The sequence below is a fragment of the Trachypithecus francoisi genome, unplaced genomic scaffold, assembly GCF_009764315.1.
Source record: "Trachypithecus francoisi isolate TF-2019V2 unplaced genomic scaffold, Tfra_2.0 Lachesis_group3, whole genome shotgun sequence".
Taxonomy (NCBI): domain Eukaryota; kingdom Metazoa; phylum Chordata; class Mammalia; order Primates; family Cercopithecidae; genus Trachypithecus; species Trachypithecus francoisi.
In genome coordinates this window covers 163,627,266-163,648,414 of record NW_022681468.1, presented here as the reverse complement: position 1 = coordinate 163,648,414, position 21,149 = coordinate 163,627,266, and the positions used below count along the sequence as shown (strand labels likewise).

The 21,149-nt window shown below is 38.2% G+C and overlaps 1 protein-coding gene across 2 annotated transcripts in view; it reads right to left on the bottom strand.

The window, feature by feature from the left end:
* Window positions 1-21,149, bottom strand: part of GABRA5 (gamma-aminobutyric acid type A receptor subunit alpha5) — an 82,853-nt gene that overhangs the window by 30,759 nt on the left and 30,945 nt on the right. For both annotated transcript variants that reach the window (XM_033190805.1, XM_033190803.1), the window contains one exon: window positions 5,075-5,157. In XM_033190805.1, the coding sequence (XP_033046696.1) occupies window positions 5,075-5,157 (83 nt within the window). The remainder of the gene's footprint in view (window positions 1-5,074; window positions 5,158-21,149) is intronic.

The following is a 21,149-nucleotide window of genomic DNA, read 5'->3' as shown; positions in this document are numbered from 1 at the left end:
GTCAAAAGGCAAAAGTATTAGAAATAATTATAACTAAAAATGTTAATGATGCACAATATAAATGGATGTAAATAAGTGTGTGGGAAATAGTAGCGACTATGTAGTCTTTATATGTGATTGAAGTTAAGATATTATCATAAGATAGACTGTCATACGTTTAAGATTTTTTTTTTTTTTTGAGACGGAGTCTCACTCTGTCGCCCAGGCTGGAGTGCAGTGGTGCGATCTCAGCTCACTGCAAGCTCTGCCTCCCAGGTTCACGCCATTCTCCTGCCTCAGCCTCCCAAGTAGCTGGGACTACAGGTGCCCGCCACCACGCCTGGCTCATTTTTTTTGTATATTTTTAGTAGAGACGGGGTTTCACTGTTAGCCAGGATGGTCTCGATCTCCTGACCTTGTGATCTGCTCGCCTCGGCCTCCCAAAGTGCTGGGATTACAGGCGTGAACCGCCACACCCAGCCATGTTTAAGATATTTTATGTAAGCTACACAGTAACCACAAAGTTAATAACTATAGAAGTTACAGAAAAGAAGAGAAAGGAATCAAAGCACATCAATAAAAAAAAATGAATGAAGCACAAAGACAGCAGGAGAGTTAAAGAGGAGCAATAGAAATAAAAGACAAATAGAAAAAATTACTAAAATGGCAATTGTGAATCCTTCCCAATCAGTATTTACTTTAAATGTAAATGAATGACACTCCTCAATCAAAAGACACAAGAAAGTTTGAATGGATAAGAAAACAAGACCCAACTCTGTTTTTTGTGTGTGTGCGTGTTTTTTTTTTCTTGAGATAGGTGTCACACTATTGCCCAGGCTGGAGTGCAGTGGGATAAATATGGCTCACCTCAGCCTCTGTCTGTTAGGTTCAGGTGAGCCTTCTGCCTCAGCCTCCCAAGTAGCTGTGACTACAGGCATGCACCACCATGTCCAGCTAATTTAAAACTTTTTTTTTTTTTTGTAGAGATGGTGTTTTCTCACACTGCCCAGGCTGGTCTTGAACTCCTGGGCTCATGCGATCCACTCACCTCAGCCTCCCAAAGTACTGGATTACACAACTCTATTTTGTCTATAAGAAACTCACAGTAGATTTAAGGACACACATAGACTGAAAATGAAGGATGGAAAAGGATATCTCATGACAAAGGGCCATGAAAAGAGAGCGGGGGTGGCTATATTTACATAAGGCAAGATGAATTTAAGTTAAAAACTGTCACAAGAGATAACAACAATATATAATGATAAAAAGATTGATTCACCAGAGAGATATAACAATTATAAGTAAATGTGCACCCAACATAAGAACAACTGAAAATATAATGCGAACACTGACAGGACTGAAGGGAGAAATAGCAGTGCAATAATAGCAGGAGATTTCAATACCTCTCTCTCAGTTATGGATAGAAAAACCAGACAGAACATCAACAAAGAGGTACAGTGGGCTGGAACAACACCAGACATACACAAAACACTTTAACTGCAGCAGAATACACATTCTTCTAAAGCACACACAGAACATTCACATTTTATGTCACAAAACAAATGTAATAAATTTAAGAAGACAGAAATTTTCTACCACAATGGAATGAAACCAGAAATCAGCAGCAGAAGAAAAACAAGAAAATTCATACACACATGGAAATTTAACAACACACATTTGTACAACTAATAGGCCAAAGAAGAAATCAAAGGGGAACTTAGAAGATATCTTAAAACAGACAAAAACTGAAAATGCAGCATATCAAAACTTATGGGATATAAGAAAAGCAGCACCAAGAGGGAAATTTATAAACAACTCCTCAAGCAATTAGAAAATGAAGCACAAACCAAGTCTGAATGTAGTAGGAGGAGGAAAATAATAAATATTAGAGCAGAAATAAACGACGTAGGGAATATAAAAACAATAAAAAAGAATCAGAGAATCAGCAAAGAGTTTGTCCCTTGAAAAATAAAATAAAATTGACAAACTTTTATGTAGACTAAGAAAAAAAGAAAAGTCAAATAAATAAATTAGAAATAAAAGGAGACATTGCAACTGATGCCACAGAAATGAAAAGAATTGTAAAAGACAACAATGAACAATTATATGCCAATAAAATGGATAATCTAGAAGAAATGGGTAAATTCCTCGATACATACAATCTACTAAGACTGAATCACGAAGAAATAGGAAGTCTAAATAGATCAATAACTAGTAAGGAAGTTGAATCTATAATCAAAAACCTCCCAACAAAGAAAAGCCCAGGACCAGATAGTTCACTGGTGAATTCTACTAAACATTTAAGGAAGAATTAATGCCAATCCTTCTCAAACTCTTCAAAACAACTAAAGAGGAACAAAACTCACACTCATGAGTCCTGCATTACTTTTATATGAAAAACAAGCAAAAATATTCCAAGAAAAGAAAACAAGAGGCCAATGTCCTTGATGAATATAGATGCCAAACTCCTCAGTAAAGTATCAACAAACTGAATTCAACAATACATTAAGAGGTTTATATCAAGCGGAATTTATCTCTGGGATGCAAAGAAGGTCCAACACAAGAAAATCAATTAATGTAATACATTACAATTAAGAGAATGAAGAACAAAATGTAATACAATTAAGAGAATGAAGAACAAAAATCATTTGATCATCTCAGTAGATGCAGAAAAAGTGTTTGACAAAATTTCACACCCTTTCATGATAAAAATTCTTGGTACACAAGGAATAGCAAAAAATTACCTCAATATGATAAATGCCACATATGAAAATCCCACAGTGAATTGCATACTCAATGGTGAAAAACTAACAACTTTTTCTCTAGCATCAGGGACAAGGCAAAGATGCCCACCCACCATTACCACCTCTATTCAGTATAATACTTTAGAACCTATCCAGGACAATTCAACAAAAAAAGGAACTAAAAGACATGTAAATCATAAAGGAAGTAGTGAAACTCTCCCTATCTATAGATGACATGATCTTACATACAGAAAACCCTAAAAACTCCACCAAAAGACTGTTAGAACTAGTCGATAAATTCATTAAAGTTGCACAATACAAAATCAACATCAAAAATCACTTCCACTTTTATATATTAACAATGAAGTATCTGAACAAGAAATTAGAAAAACAATCCCACTTAAAATAGCATGAAATAGAACAAAATACTTATTAATGAACTTAACCAAGGAGTTGAAAAATCTGTACACTGAAAATTACAAAATAGTGATGAAATAAATTAAAGAAAACACAAACAAATGGAAATACACCACTCATTCATGGATGAAAAACTTAATGTTATTAAAATGTCCACACTCCCCAAGTGATCTGTAGATTCAATATAATGCCCATCAAAATTCCAGCAGTGCTTTTTACAGAAATAGAAAAAACAATGTTTAAAATCATATGAAATAACAAAAATCCCCAAATATCCAAAACAATCCTGGGAAAAAAAGAGAGCTGGAGGCATTCCAAAATATGTTACAAAGCTACAGCAATTAAAACAGTATGGCATGGGCATAGACAGACATAGAGACCAATGGAACAAAATAGAAGGTCCAGAAATCAATCCATGCATACACAGTCAACTGATCTTTGACAAGAGTGCCAAGAATACAAAAATGAGGAAAAGATAGTCTCTTCAACAAGTGATGTTTCTTTTTAAAGAGGAAGGGAGAAATAACTGAAACAATAAGTGTAAAAAAATTAATACTTCGAGAAATAAATATTTCAGAAATATTTTTAAACATTCTAATTTTCACAGTAAGGAAAATGGATTACATTTTCCAGTAAGGCATAGAACTTTTCAACTTGGATATATAATGAAACAGGAAACAGAAAAAAAAAAGGAATAGAAGATATCCCAGGCAAGAATTAAAGAAACTAGTGTGGCAATATTAATATTAGACAAAATTTAGTTGCATAGGCATTACATGTTCAAAGAGAGATGATTTATAGTGATGAGACATGCATCCTGTCAAGAAGCCATAAATATAATGAACTTTTATAGTAATGATGATGGTCATTTATTGAACACTTTAACTGGTGTTACTCTGCCAATTTCAAACATATTACAACAGCTCTCATCTATTTTACAAATGAGGAGAGAGGCTCAAAGAGTCTAATTAACTTGCCCACAGTTACTCAGCTGAGGAGTGGGATAGCCAGGATTCAAACCCATAGTTTTCATGCTTCATCTCAACGAGAACACTGTGCTTTCAAAGTGAAAACTTCATATAGCATGTGCGCAAGTGAAGAGTAAAAAGAAAGATGGAAACTAGATCAATTTCAAGTCTGCTCCAAATATCTCACATGTGGGGATGATGCTGAAACAATAAGTGTAACAAAATTTAATATCTGAAGAAATAAATATTTCAAGAATATTTTAAAACATTCTAATTGTCACAGTAAGGAAAATGGATTACATTTTCCCATAAGACACAGAACTTTTCAACTGTCTCAACTGTCAATTCCTCTGTCTGGAGTGGCTGGAATCCAGGAAGTCCTATTAGAATTGTGTAAGTATATAACTATAGTATTGTGATACAGAGAATTTGTTTATTTGTTCAAGCAACACAAATTTCCTAAAATGCTGAGCGTTCTGGGTGAGCACATGAACTGTCATGTTCATGAGACTATGAACATGACAGATGAGGCTGTTACTCTTATGAAACGTTCTAGAAGTGAGTCAGCACAGCAATGATTACAGCACAATATAAAATATCACTGGCTGGGTACTGGGTACTGGTCACCATTGATGAGGTGACCTGTAATCTGAGATGCCAAAACAAAAAAGAACTGCCTGGTGGAGATCTGAGGAGAAACACCCCCAGAGGGCACATCCCAGATTGTTCAGTGATGTCACTGGCATCGTCATAGTTTACCCTCATCTCTGATGTGTGGCAGGTGTTAATGACCCCATTTTACAAACAAGAATGCTACTCTGGGGAGAGCAAAACACGCTCCAGGCTTCTTAAACAGACTGCATCCTACTGTGCTTATGTCTATGCAGAACCTAAATTCTTCTGAATAAATGTGGAATTGATACCCAAAGTATATGTCCAAGGCTCTTACTTGTGAAAATAACTTACAGCTGCCAAATTTCAGAGGGCAAGCGTGCGCATCCATCGGGAAGTCCTCAAGCTGCATGGGGCACTCGGCAGAGATGGTCAAGCTGAAAAATAAAAGATCAAGACCTTTCAATGACTCTCTCGCTCTAGCCATTCACTGAGCCACCATCATGTCCCAGAAAGCCATATGAAGTACTTTTAAAATTTAATGTCTTTTATGAGATTATCTGAACTACCCCACCAAATTACATAAGTTTGTGTTGTAGGTGAGTATCATTCAGAAATAAGGCTTAAATCAAATCTACTCAGCAGTTCAGTGGCTTAGGGTGTATGTCTATACATATATTACCGCCTGTAAAACAATTTAAGATGCATTTAAAAGTTATTTATTTTTTGTTTCCTATCCCTTATTGAGCATTATCATAAAGCTTTCTTTGACGGGACTGAAAACATATGCATTTTCTAAAATGGCTTATAAGCTCAAAAAATATAAATGTAGAATAAGTGTACATATATTCGTAGAATATGGGAAAATACAGAAAAAGTTTAATAAAACTACAAATATCTACTATTTCACTTATAACTTCACGTGGTACATTTAGCGCAGAGTTTTCCTACACGCCCAAATTTTGACCAGAACCTGGCTATAACCATTGTGTAATGGGCCAATATGAAACTGTATACTAAGTGAATCCGTAATAACAATCTTCTGGTATACCCAAATTATTATTTTTTAATCCAGGCCTAGTCTTCCAAATTCTAATATCATCGAGCACTACCACTGTCACCGGTAACTATAATAGTGATGGTAACAAGAGCTGGCATGTCTGTGCCAGGCAGCCTGTGAGGGATTCTACCTGCATTGACTCATCTCACCCTAACAGCACGGGGAGATCTGGTGCTATGACCATCTCAGTCTACAAAGAAGAAAAGTGAGGTGTGGATATTAAGGAGTTCGGGGCCAAGAATGCAGAGCTGCTCAGTGGTGGAGCCATGACAATCACTCAGGCTGCCTGGCCCTGGCTGCAGAGGTCCCTGAAAGGCACCATCGCACGCGGCATAGGCAGGGCTCTGTTCTGTAGGAAGCCAGTGCACTCCCAGAGCCGCCACACCGTGGTGCTTTCATTTCTCTACCACCTTTGCCAATTAGGGATGATTTTAAATTTTATTAATGAGTCTATCTTCTATTCCTTAATTCTTCTTTCCATTATTTAAACTAAATGAGATTACATACAATGAAAGATGGAGATACAAAAACACTCAACTTCGAGTGCATGTTATAATTCTATTTTTAGAGCAAATAATAATTCAAGGTTACATTAGTGCTATTGTTCATTCCTTGTTATGTAAGACTGAATACCCCTGATTAGCCTAGGGTGAGAATCAAAACGTAAACATCCATTTTTGCTTTTACTACTTCCTTCTGTGAAATAGATTAACCTTTTGCTGTTAAATTGGGCACATAATTCACACGGTAATTGCAGACTGAGTAGTCAATGTGTACGTTCTCTGAATGAAACTAAAATACATGTCAGTGGAAGGAAGGTCCGTGTCCATCAAAGATAGGAAATCTTCTGTTGCCAAAACTTTTGACGGACGGTTTCCCTAAAGATACAGTGACTCACAGAGGCCTGTGTGTTAGATGACCTAGAACACAACACAAACGTCTCACATTCAGGCAGGGAGAGGATTTTTTTTTTCTTTCCTTTTTTCGAGACAGAGTCTTGCTCTGTTGCCCAGGTTGGAGTGCACTGGGGCTATCTTGCCACACCACAATCTCCACTTTCCAGGTTCAAGCAATTCTCCTGCCTCAGCCTCCTGAGTAGCTGGGATTACAGACGCCCAACACCACACCTGGTTAAATTTTGTATTTTTAGTAGAGATCATGGTTTCACCATGTTGGCCAGGTTGATCTCGAATTCCTGATCTCAGGTGATCTGCCGGCCTCAGCTTCCCAAAGTGCTGGGATTATAGGTGTGGGCCACTGCACCTGGCTGGGAGAGGATTTTTTAAGTGATATTCCACATATATTCCTAGAATAACAAGAAAATTATAAACATCTACCACCCCACTTACAATTTCACCTTCATTTAGCCCTCAGTTTTTTGACATGTACATATATTTTCTTTTCATTCTTGGTATATAAAAGTCAGTCTTCTTTACACCTAAAATTAGAGCAGAAGTACTTTCCCCATCACCGAAATCTTTATATAATCATGACATTGAAAGGTTAAATATTTGATTCTAGCATGCATGCGTATGTGCGTGTTTCTGTCTGTATGTGTAATTTTCAATTAGCTGTTCCTGGACTTTTATATTATTTTACCTGATAAATAACCTGTAATTGACCACTTCAATCATAAATTATCAAAAAGGGCTGTTATTAGAGACTATGAAATTCGTAAGGTAAATAAAGAAAAAACTTATTGGAATTAGGAAAATTAGAACTTTAAAAAAAATGCCTATACGGATGGTATTCAGCCAACACAAAGGAAAACAGGTTACTTTATATGGTGGTGAGGAAATTCAAGCAATTTGTCAAGTGATGCAGTTACTGGAGCGGAGAATCTCAAGGAGTCAGATGTGTTCTTGGGGACAAAATCACAATGAGCTCAAAATATCTAGAATTTCCTTAAGAAGGAAGACTTTAGTCAGGAAATAGGAAGTATATACAAAGCTGTAAGATTAGATACATAGCAATAAATGTGAAGATAAGCACACAAGGAAACAGCACTGCGGGAGTTTAGAGAACACTTCTGATCATAAGAGGCGTGCTTTGCACTGGCCTGTGGCCTAGTCTCTAACAGGAGCACGTGGGGCCCGCACAGGAGCAGTCTAAGGTGGGGTGGAGGGGAGGGCGTTTCAAGTGACCCGACTGTCTTAGCCCAGCTGCGCTACTGAAGACCTCAACCAGCAGCCCTAGCTCTACCCTTTGAGTCTCCCGACAGCGATACTAACAAGCCCACATAGTCTATGCCATTGTCAGGGTGGATGTGGAGATGGTTATCTTCTCTCCAGACACAGACATGTCTGCCAGCCTCCGGCAGGCACTCACTTTCCCACTGGGTCTGGTGGCTGCCTAGAAGCCAGTCTATGGGCTGAGTTCTTGACAACTTGGAGAGTCTGAGTTACCCCCGCCCCCTTGCTCTGTGCTGGCGTCCAGCTCCAATCCACTAAGCCACTGCAGGCACCAGATCTGACGTTTCTGTTGCATGCCCCTACTCTCAGAGCAGACCCCAAGGAAACCTCATCCCAAACGCCCCATAAGGCACTCTGCCAGCTCATGATTCGTTCCTCCTCCTTTCCTGGCCAACACCGTGTGTTTATAAAGGGACCAGAGCCACTCTTTCTGCCACGGTGAGCTTCATTCTAGCTGTTTGGCCCTGAGAACTGCCCACCTTCCGAAAATCACTGCACTGACAATGTTGAAAGATGGCATTTTAACAAGGAATGTACACCAAGGAGGTGGCTTTTAGCGTGTTGCAGGAGCATGTGTGTGTTTGTGTGTGTGTATGTGTGTGTGTGCATGCAGCAAGGGTGGGGGCAGTGAGGGTACACAAACACAGGTGGACAGCATTTAGCTGGATCTACAAAAAAGGCCAGTTTTAAAGAAAAAATAATTCCAGTAAAAATGTAAAAAAGACAGTTTGTTTTTTTTTTTACATTACCATCTCAATAAATGCTATTATTAGAGCCTTGTGACTTCTCCCAATTTTATAGAGCTCCTTAGAATTAGAATTCTAAACCTCAGGAAAGTATACTTCATCTATGATAGTTTCTCTCCTCTAACACATGAATGTTTTATTCAGATAAATCTCTCAATAAGAACTGTTTCAGCCTCAGTCAGGAAATAAATTTCAATTTTCGATGCCTCTGAACATTTCACAAATGGCCTATGCTTTTATAACACTCACAAAGGATCTCTCTGTGAAAGAAAGCCTTCGATTCATGGGGCTCTTGAAATGTGGGATGCCTTGATGTGGAACCAGCCGCCTCCACGCAGCGCTAAGATCAAGGCCTCTGTGCTGTGGGTGACCGTCATGGCGGGAGAGAGGCAGCTAGGCCACCCGCTTGAAACTCTCACTTTTTAGATAAAGAAAATCAAGCCCAAAAGGTTAAGAAACTTGACTGTGGAAAGACTTCACTGAATTACTGGTAGACCCAGGAATCCAGTTTTCCAAAGGTCCAATTTCTGTTTTACTTCCAATTTCTGTTAAGACATTCAAGCATTCACTTATTGAAGCATAATGTCCCATTTTTATTTTTTTATTTTTATTTTATTTATTTATTTATTTATTTATTTATTTATTTTTGAGACAGAGTCTCGCTCTGTCGCCCAGGCTGGAGTGCAGGGGCGCAATCTAGGCTCACTGCAAGCTCCGCCTCCCGGGTTCACGCCATTCTCCTGCCTCAGCCTCCCGAGTAGCTGGGACTACAGGCGCCGCCACCTCGCCCGGCTAGTTTTTTGTACTTTTTAGTAGAGACGGGGTTTCACCGTGTTAGCCAGGATGGTCTCGATCTCCTGACCTCATGATCCACCTGTCTCGGCCTCCCAAAGTGCTGGGATTACAGGCTTGAGCCACCGCGCCCGGCCAAATGTCCCATTTTTGAAGAGCATCTTGATTTTAGGATAAGAAGAAGGGTTTGTTTGTTTGCTTGCTTGCTTGTTTTTGTTTTGTTTTGTTTTGTTTGTTTTTTGAGATGGAGTCTCGCTCTGTCACCCAGGCTGGAGTGGCGTGATCTCGGCTCACTGCAACCTCCACCTCTCAGGTTCAAGCTATTCTCTGCCTCAGCCTCCCGAGTAGCCGGGACTACAGGTGCCTGCAACCACGCTCAGCTAATGTTTGTATTTTTAGTAGAGATGGGCTTTCACCATGTCGGCCAGGTTGGTCTCGAACTCCTGAAGTCGTGATCCACCCGCCTCGGCCTCCCAAAGTGCTGAGATTAAGAGCCACCATGCCCAGTCGGGCATTTTTATAATTTAAGATAATTGCTTCAACTCGGATTTATATCATCGTAATTGAGGGCTTAGGGTCCTAAACTCACGAAAGAGCTCTCTGCTTGGTCAGGAGCAGCTCATGGCTGAAGAGTGCTTTATGATGGGTAAAACGGCCAAATTCTAGAGTAGCTTTGCTATTAACTAATTGTGTGACCTTTGTAAAACTGCCTAACATCTCTGGTCCAGTCTTCTTGTGTGAAAAAAAGAAAAAAAATTCTTTTATTCTCTGAAATAAACAAATGATAGGTATAAAAAGGGTAAAATGGCTTTGGCTATGACCAGGTCGATGACAATGAGGTGATTGAAGAAAGTCTCCAAAATTCTACTAAAATCTTTTTCAAATCGAGCCTTTTTCATTCTCATGGAAATCCTGCATCGGTGCAGTAGGTGTGACAGTGGCAGGCAAAATTATGGCACTGCAAATACGTCCATGTGCCAATGCACAAAACCCCAAACCTGTAAGTGTGCTACCTCATTCAGCAGAAAGGCTTTGCAGATGGGATTCACTGAAGGATCTTGGGATGGAGAGATAATCTTGGATTCTCCATGGGAGCCCAATATAATCACAAGGCTCCTTCTAAGAGGGAAGCAAGAGTGTCAGATTCAGAGAAAGACATGGGATGAGGAAGCAGAGACCAGTGCAAAGTGGCCAAGAGTCTAATAATACAAGTGTCCTCTAGAAACCGGAAGAGGCAAGAAACATCCTCACCCCTAGAGCGTCCGAAAGAAATGCAGTCCTGCCAGCAGCTTGACTGTAGCCTCCTGGGACCCTTTTTGGAACTACAAGACAATAACTTTGTTGTGTTTTAAGCCAAAACTTGTATTTCCTATGGATGCTGTGACAAAATGGTGGTACCCAAAGATGTGCATGTCCTAACCCTTCCTACCTGCTCATATGTTTCCCTCATAGCACAAAGGACTTTTCAGATGTGGTGAAGTTAACGCTTCAGAGATGGGAGGTTTTCCTGGTTTATTTGGGTGGGATAAACGTCATCACGAGGCCACATAGAAGAGGAAGACGGGAGTGTCAGAATCAGAGCAGGAACTCTGACGGCGGGAGCGGAAGCAAGAGTGATGCAAGGCCACAAACCGAGGAATCTGGCCCCTCCAGAGGCTGGGAGAGGCAAGGACACAGATTGTCCCCTAGAGAAGCTAGAAGAGAGGCCGTTCTGCCCACAGCTGGAGTTTAGACACACAAGACCCATCGCAGACTTCTGGTCTCCAGTGCTGTGAGAGAATAAGTTGGTGTTGAAAAGCCACTAAGTTTGTAGTAATTTGTTAAGCAGCAACAGGAAACTCATACAAGTCTAATGACCAGCAGTTATGGTGCTAAAGAGCCGCCCCATGCATATTTTGAAATCATTTTCACAAAGTTGACAAATAAATTTAGTAATATTAGCCAATTTGTAAGTAGCTGACACCACGTTCACTGCAGTGAAAATTCCGACTTGGATAATGAAATAGACGTCTCATGCGAGGCGTCCCAGCTGGGTTGGTTACTGAACAGCATGCTGTGCCTCAGCTGGAATGACTGGAAACATGACCTCCCTGTGAAGATGCTACCCGTGACTCTCAGGCAATATAGGGAATTTATTTAGGGACCCTTGAAATTCGGTATCGACACAGTATCTAAAGATTGATGTTACAGAAAAGAAATAAGGCTTAACTTCCTCATCATCTTTGTCTAGTCCCGAGAGGCCTTGTAAAAACACACCAATGCTTAATAGAGAAAACTTTCTGTGCACCAGAGCTGTGGCCGCCGGAAAGCCTGCAGGGTTTGGAGACACAGGGTTTGGCATTCTGCATCTGGCATGATGGTAGGCACTATTCTTCTACTGGGCTGCAGCCTGACTCTGGTGCCTCTGGTGTACTCATAGCTGCAAATCTGTGCAGGGCTTATTCAGCACACCAGTAGGGATGCTGCTGGTGAATTTTCACTCTACAACTGAGTCACATCCTTAGCAAGGATGGAAGAGGAGATTCACATTATGCACAGGGAGCACAATGTGTGCTATGAGTGGGACGTCTTGGAAAGGAAACCCAGCTGTAAGGATTATAGGCTTCTTTCCCTACAACTGACTCAAATCAAGATTAGCAAACGAAGAGAAACTGATCCAAATATTCAATTAAAAAGAACTGGCATACATAGGCATACATACAAATATATACATACATACATATATATTTAATAATTTACTGATGCTAGCAATACAGGTAGCCTGTTTCTCCTTCAGAAACTTTCCCATGAGCCCTGCCTGATGCCTAAATCCTGCCTGGCTAGACCTTTCTCCCCTGTACTGTTGTGCTCATAAAAATAACTCCAAACTTGTTTATTAAGGAACAGAATGCATGGTGTATTTGTTTTATTATATGCAGTATCATGATGAACCATATGTGTTATTTGTATACCTGTAGTTAGGCATTGCTTGATTTTCTAGGAACCTAGCTTCAGCTTACAATATTTCAAGAAAAAAAGGATTCTGAAGCTCAGTCAACTATATGAAAACTGAACTTTGGGAACAGAAATGTTGGTAAGTCAGGAACAGTGTATGTTGGAACCCAAAGGTCACTGCCAGGTTCAGCAATTCCCTCGCCTTTTTTTCTGACTGTGACGTGTGTACTGGTCCCATTCTGTGACAGTTGTAGATCCACTGCAGTTGTGTTTGATCCACACGAACTGCAGACCTAGTTTCTTTCAGGGCTTGGCCATTGTGATTGTCCTGGTTCACCAATCTCCTAAGGGATCTTTACCTTAGCACTAAGCCTGACCCCATCAAATCCAAAGCAGGGTTTTGCCTGTGATAAGAAATAGATGAGACATCATGTCCTGCTGTGGGGCGAGAATGGGGAGCAGGCAGCAGAGAGCTAGAAGAATAAAGTGTACAGTGACCTATTTTATACGTAATAGAATTAAAACTCAGTGAAGGGCAAGCTTGTAAAAATCAGCTTAATGTATTACTGAAATTGTAAAACTTTCAAATAAGAATACACTAAAATGATCCACGTGTTGGTTTATAGACTGTAGACTTCCTTGCTTTAAAAAAATCTGCTATTGAGATAACAAAGTGACTGTCTCCTTTTTAAAAATAGATCCAAATTCTACAACTTACTTTGAGTTTGAATTACAGATTTCATGAATTATTTTAAGGCTAATGGATTTCTTTTGTATCCCTGCATGTAGTAGGGAGATACACGAGACCAACCACCAGAATTATACTGGGCCAGAACTTTTCACTGTGCTTTTCACTATTAGGAGTCTCATTCCTTTTTGGCCACTGAAAATAAGATGTCAGCAATTCCTATTTATGTTGGGAAAACCAGCATTAAGTTTGATAATTTTGAGATGTTAGCATATTTCTTATCCAAAAGAGATATAAAGTATATTGATCTATTTTGATTAACATAGCTGTTGCTTTTTTCTAATGCTCATGTTTCTCAGGAGGACATTGTAACAATTGACATGAAATGGAAATATTTTTGTTTAATTTGTTATGTGCATCTACACACCCCATAATAAATCTTCTTAACAGATCAAATGTAGGAAAATACACATAAGCCTGAACGATTTTTTTAAAATACTACAAAAGAGAAACAGCACAAATCCACAAAAAAGGTTCTTTCTCAAAATAAAATTCAAAGTTTAAGAAATAAAAGCATTTATTTCATCATAAAGCTAGGAAAGAAGAGACTGCGGAAAGGTATACATAAAGAACAAGGGCTGTAAAATTCCCACTTACACCAGGAAATCTAAGCGGTCACGCGCATGCCCAGGGCTGGACACATACTTAAAAAATACCTAAAAAGACCCCAGGTTTTCACGTCGGGCTGACCTTCAAACTCCACACAAGAAGAAAGTGAAGTTAGAGCAATGTTGTGAACTATCCGGCTAGGCACTGAAAGACTGTTTCAACACGCACGCAGACCCTGTCTGCAAAGACTGAGAGGCTTTAATTGTTTTGGTTTTTAAATTTTGGTTTCAGGCATTAAAAATATGTCTGTCAAATCATTAGTTGACCAGTGAACTAAGGAAAGAGTAGCCCCATAGAACAAACAATACAGACTTTACAATATTAGCTCAAAAACACACCAACCAAGCAAACAACAATAATCACAACAGGCATAAACAAACAAACAAAAAAACCCACCATGGACATGGGAGAATATAACATCCAGAGTCACCACATTATAATAATCAAAATGTCCTGTTTTCAAGAAAAAAAATAAAAGACATCAAAGAAACAATGGCCTGTTCAAAGGGAAAAATAAATGAATGAAAACTGTTTCTGAGAACACACACACATTAGACTTACTAGAAAACATGTTAAATCAACTGTCTTAAGTATCAAAGATCTAAAAGAAACAAGAAATAAGAAAATAAAGGAAACCTGGAGAAAAATGTCTCAACAAATAGAGAATATAAATAAAAAGAAGTTATGAAAAGAACCAAAAAACTTCAGGAGATGAAAAAAAAAAAAAACAACTGAAGTAAATAAATCACTAGAGGGTTTCAACAGTGGATTGTTCAGGTAGAATAAAGATGAGGATTCAGCAAATTTGAAGATAAGTCAAATGAAATTATCCATTCTGAGGAGCAGAAAGAAAACATTGAAGAAAAATGAACAGAGTCTAACAGACTTAACAAGACATCATCAACAGTATTAAATTATGCATAATGGGAGTTCCAGAACAAGAGAAAAAGAAGAAAGGGACAGAAAGAATATTTGAAAAAAAAATATGGCTGAAAATGTCCCAAATGTTATGAAGGAAAAGACACTCAATGAACTTCCAGTAGTATAAATTTAAGAAATTCAGACTGAGATGCATTATAATCAAGCTTTCAAAAGCCAAAGATGAAGAGGGACTCTTTAGAGCAGCAAGATAGAAGCAACTTATGCACAAGGCATCCTAAGTGACATTAATAGGTGATTTCCATCGGAAACCATGGAAGCCCAGAGGTAGCGGGAGGAAATACTGAATGTGCTGAAAAAAAAATCGTGTCAACCAAGAATTCTATTTCTAACAAAATGATCCTTCAAAATGAAGAAGAAATTATGATATTCCAGATAAATAGCTGCTGAGGGAGCTTTCCAAAATCAATTAATGTACCCTTCATGTTAAAAGCTCTCAATAAACTATGTATTGAAGGAACATACCTTAAAATAATAAGAGGCCGGGCGCGGTGGCTCAAGCCTGTAATCCCAGCACTTTGGGAGGCCGAGACGGGCGGATCACGAGGTCAGGAGTTCGAGACCATCCTGGCTAACACGATGAAACCCCGTCTCTACTAAAAAACTACAAAAAACTAGCTGGGCGAGGTGGCGGGCGCCTGTAGTCCCAGCTACTCGGGAGGCTGAGGCAGGAGAATGGCGTAAACCCGGGAGGCGGAGCTTGCAGTGAGCTGAGATCCGGCCACTGCACTCCAGCCTGGGCGACAGAGCGAGACTCCGTCTCAAAAAAAAAAAAAAAAAAAAAAAAAATAATAAGAGCCATCTATGACAAATCCACAGTCAACATAATTCTGAATGGGCCAAAGCTGCCAGAATTCTCCTTGAAAACTGGCACAAGACAAAAATGCTCTCTCTCACTACTCCTATTCAATACAGTACTGGAAGTCCTGGCCAGAGCAATCAGGTAAGGGAAAGAAATAAAGGACATCCTAATAGGAAGAGAGGAAGTCAAACTATCCCTGTTTGCAGATGACATGATCCTACATCTAGAAAACCCCATAGTCTTAGCCCAAAAGCACCTTCAGCTGATAAATAACTTTAACAAAGTTTCAGGATACAAAATCAACATAAAAAATCAGTAGCATTCCTATACATCAGGTACAGTCACGCCAAGAACCAAATCAGGAATGTAATCCCATTCATGATTACCACAAAAAAAATGAAATACCTAGGAATACAGCTCACCCAGGAGGTGAAAGATCTCTACAATGAGAACTACACAACACTGCTGAAAGAAATCAGAAACAATACAAACAAATGGAAAAACATTCCATGCTCATGGATAGGAAGAATCGATATCACTAAAATGGCCATACTGTTGAAAGCAGTTTACAGATTCAACACTATTTCCTATCAACCAACCAATGACATTCTTCACAGCACTAGAAAAACTATTTTAAAATTCATATAGAATCAAAAAAGAGCCTGAATAGCCAAGGCAATACTAAGCAAAAATAACAAAGCAGGAGACATCATACTACCAAACTTCAAACTATACTACAGATGTACAGTAACCAAAACAGCATGGTACTGGTACAAAAATAGATGCATAGATCAATGGAACAGAACACAGAGCCCAGAAATAAGGCCACACACCTACAACCATCTGATTTTCAATAAAACTGACAAAAATAAGCAGTGGAGAAAGGACTCCCTATAAATGGTGCTGGGATAACTGGTTAGCCATATGCAGAAGATTGAAACTGGACCCCTTTTTTACACCATATAATTAAAAGTATACTAAAGATGGATTAAAGACTTAAAAGTAAAACCCAAAACTATAAAAACCCTAGAAGACAACCTAGGTAATACCATTCTAGACATAGGAATGGGCAACAATTTCATGACAAAGACACCAAAAGCAATTGCAACAAAAAGCAAAAATGAACAAATGGGATCTAATTAAACTAAAGAGCTTCTGCACAGCAAAGGGAACTATCAACAGAGCAGGCAGACAACCTGCAGAATGGGAGAAAATATCTGCAAAAGTCTAATATGCATCTGACAAAAGTCTAATATCCAGAATCTATAAGGAACTTAAACAAATTTACAAGAAAAAAAAACAAAACATCCTGTTAAAAAGTGGACAAAGCACGTGAACAGACACTTTTCAAAAGAAGACATACATGTTGCCAACGAGTATATGAAAAAAAGCTAAATATTACTGATCATTAGAGAAATGCAAATCAAAACCACAATGAGATACCATCTCACACCAGTCAAATGGCTATTACTAAAAGGTCAAAAAATAACAGATGCTGGTGAGGTTGTGGAGAAAGGGGCATGCTGATACACTGTTGGTGGGAGTGTAAATTAGTTCAACCATTGTGGAAAGCAGTGGGGCAATTCCTCAAAGACCTAGAGCCAGAAATATAATTGACCCAGCAATTCTGTTACTGAGTATATACTCAGAGGAATGTAAACCAGTCTGTTATAAAGACACATGCACACTTACATTCATTACAGCATGATTCACAATACAAAGACATGGAACCAACCTAAATGCCCATCAAAGTTAGAATGGATGAAGAAAATGTGGTACATATACACCATGGAATACTATGCAGTGACAAAAAGAAGATCGTGTCCTCTGTGGGGACATGGATGGAGCTGGAGGCCATTATCCTTAGCAAACTGACACAGCAACAGAAAACCAAATACCACATGTTCATGTTCTCACTACAAGTGGGAGCTAAATGATGAAAACACATGGATACAATGAGGGGAACAGCAGACACTGGGGCCTACTTGAGGGTGGAGGGTGGGACGAGGGATAGGATCAGGAAAAATAACTGTTGGCTACTAGGCTTAATACCAGGGTGACAAAATAATCTGTAAACAAACCACTGTGACACAGTTTATCTATACACCAAACCTGCACATGTACCCCTGAACCTCATATGAAGGTTTTAAAAAAACAAAAATCAATTAATCCATTACATCAACAGACCAAACAAGAAGAATCACATGTTCATATTAATAGATGCAGAAAAAGCATTTAACAAAAATCTAATACCTGTTCATGATAAAAACTTTCAGTAAACTGGGAACATAGGGGGACTTCCTCAACTTGATTTTTTTTAAATCTACCATAAACCTACAGCTAACATCATACTTAAGAGTGAGAAATTAAAAGCTTTCTCACTAAGATCAGGAACAAGGCAAGGATGTCTACTCTCACTACCCTTTCCATATTATACTGAAAGTTCTAGCTAATGTAATAAGACAAGTAAAGGAAGTAAAAGTTATGTAGATTAAAGAAAAAAAGAAACAAAATTGCCCTTGAGCACAGATGACATGCTCGTCTATGTAGAAAATCTGAAAGAGGGCCGGGCGCATTGGCTCACGCCTATAATCCCAGTACTTTGGGAGGCAAGGGGGGCGGCTCACAAGGTCAGGAGATCGAGACCATTCTGGCTAACAGAGTGAAACCTCATCTCTACTAAAAATACAAAAAATTAGCCGGGTGTGGTGGCGGGCGCCTGTAGTCCCAGCTACTAGCTACTCAGGAGGCTGAAGCAGGAGAATGCCATGAACCCGGGAGGTGGAGGTTGCAGTAAGCCGAGATCTCCCCGCTGCACTCTAGCCTCGGCGACAGAGCGAGACTTCGTCTCAAAAAAAAAAAAAAAAGAAAAGAGAAGAAAAAAGAAAATCTGAAAAAATCAACAACAGAAAAGTCCTGGAACTAATATATGAATAGAGTAAGCTTGCAGATACAAGGTCAATGGATGTAAGTTGATTATTTTATTATATATCAGCAATGAAAAATTGAAATTTTAAAGACACAATACAACTTACATTAGCACCCCAAAGTGAAATCTTTAGGTATAAATCTAACAAAATTGATATATAATATTTAGGAGAAAAACAAGAAAACTCTGATAAATAAAGAACTAAATGGAGAGAAATTCCATGTTCATTCATAGGAAGACTCAATATTGTCAAGATTTCAGTTCCTCTCAACTCGATCTACAGATGCTATGCAATGCCAATCAAAATCCAAGCACGTTGTTTTGTGGATATTAACAAACTGATTCTAATATTGATATGGAGAGGCAAAAGATCCAGAATACCCATAATGATACTGAGGGAAAAGAACAAAGTCAGAGGACCGACACCACCCAATTCAAGACTTATAAAGGTATAGTAATCAAGACAGTGTAAAAGTGGTGAAAGAATAGACAACCAGATAAATAGAAGAGAGTCCAGAAATAGACACCCAAAAATACAGTCAACTGATATTTGACAAAGGAGCAAAAGACCATACACTGAAGACAAGACAGTCTTTTCAACATGTGCTGGACCAAATGGGCATGCACGTGTATAAAGATGAATCTAGACACTGACGTTACACCCTTCACAAGAATTAACTCAAAATGGATCACAGATCTAAATGGTAAATGCAAAACTATAAAACTCCTATAACATAAGAGAAAATCTAAATGACTTTGGGGTTGGTGATGACTTTTTAGATAAGATACCAAAAGCACAATCTGTGAAAGTAAGAATTCATAAGTCGAACTTCATTAAAATTAAACATTTCTGTTCTGTGAAAGACACTGTGAAGAGAATGAAAAGACAAGTCACACAGTAGGAGAAAATATTTGCAGAAGGCATATATGACAAAGGGCTGTTATCCAAAATATTCAAAGAACTCATAAAACTCAATCATAAGAAAACAAATAACCCAATTAAAAAATGATAAAAGACCTTAACAAACATCTTACTAAAAAAGATACAGATGATAAATAAGCATATGAAAAGATGCTCCAAGACATATGTCATCAGAAAAATACAAATTAAAGCAACTTTGAGATATCACTACACATCTACTAAAATGGCCAAAATCCAGAACACTGACAATAGCAAACACTGGAGAGGATGTGGAGCAAGAGAAACTTGCTCATTAACTGCTGACGTGAATGCAAATTGTCTCAGCCACTTTGGAAGGCAGCTTGGCAACTTCTTACGAAACTAAACAAACCCGTACTGTATGATCTAGCAATTGTGCTCTTGGTATTTACCCAAAGAAATTGAAAACTTATGTCTACACAAAAGCCTTCACAAGAATGTTTATACCAGCGTTATTCATAACTACCAAAACTCAGAATCAATCAAGATGTCCTTCCATAGATGAATGGATAAACTATAGTATATGCAAATAATGCAGAGTTATGCCAAGGAAACTTAAATGCATTTTACTAAGTGAAGTGAGCCAGTTTGAAAATATGACACACAGTATGATTCTAACTATTTGACGTTCTGGGAAAAGGCAAAACTAAAAAAGAGAGTAAAAAAGGTCAGTATTTGTCAGGGGTTCAGGGGAGGGAGGGATAAAAATAAGCGGAGCACAGAGGATGTTTAGAGCAGCAAAAATACTCCATGATATCATAATGGTGAGTACATGTCATTATAATTTTGTCTGAACACACAGAACGTACACCACCAAGGGTGAACCCTAATGTAAATAAAGTATGGACTTTGGGTAATAATGATGTGTCAATTTAGGTTCATCAGTTTTAACATATGTGCCACTCTGGTTGGGGATGTGTAAGGAGGGAAGCTATGCATATGTGGGAACAGGGGTTTACGGAAAATCTCTGTACCATATTCTTAATTTGTCTGTAAACCTAAAACTGCTCCAAAAATGAAATTCTTTTAAAAATACATTCTTTAAAAACGGAGGGAGTTTGTTGCTATAAGACTTGCCATATAATAAATGCCAAAGGAATCCTTTAGGCAGAGATAAAAGGACACAAGAGGATAACTCAAAACCATATCAAGAACAGCAGTAACAGTAATGACATAGATAAATATAAAATCAGTGTGATGATATTTTTGATTTGTAACCCATTTTTATCCAATATGATTTTAAATACAAATGTGTAAAATAATAATTGTAAATCTATGTTAATATACAATTACAAATCTATGTTATACAAACTATGTGAAAAAATACAAGTTATGACAATAACAATGGGAGGACAGAGCTACTGGAGCAAAGTTTTTTATATATGACTGAAACTAAGTTGGTTTTAACCCAAACTATATTGTTATAAATTTAGATGTTAATTTTATTCTGCAGGGTAAGCACTAAGTGAAAAATTTTAAAATATCAGTAAAAAAATTAGATGAAAATTAAAGTGGTACACTAAAAAAAACAAACAAAAAAGAAGGAAGAAATGGAAGAATTGTTGAACAAGAAATGAATAAGAAATATAGAAAGCAAATAGAAAAAAAGTAGACAGTCCTTGCTTTCAGCAATTATATTAAATGTAAATGGACTAAATACTTCAATTAAAAGGCAGGTATTAACAGAATCAATATAGATATATAAAATAATTCTTTATCATGTACAAGAGACTCATTT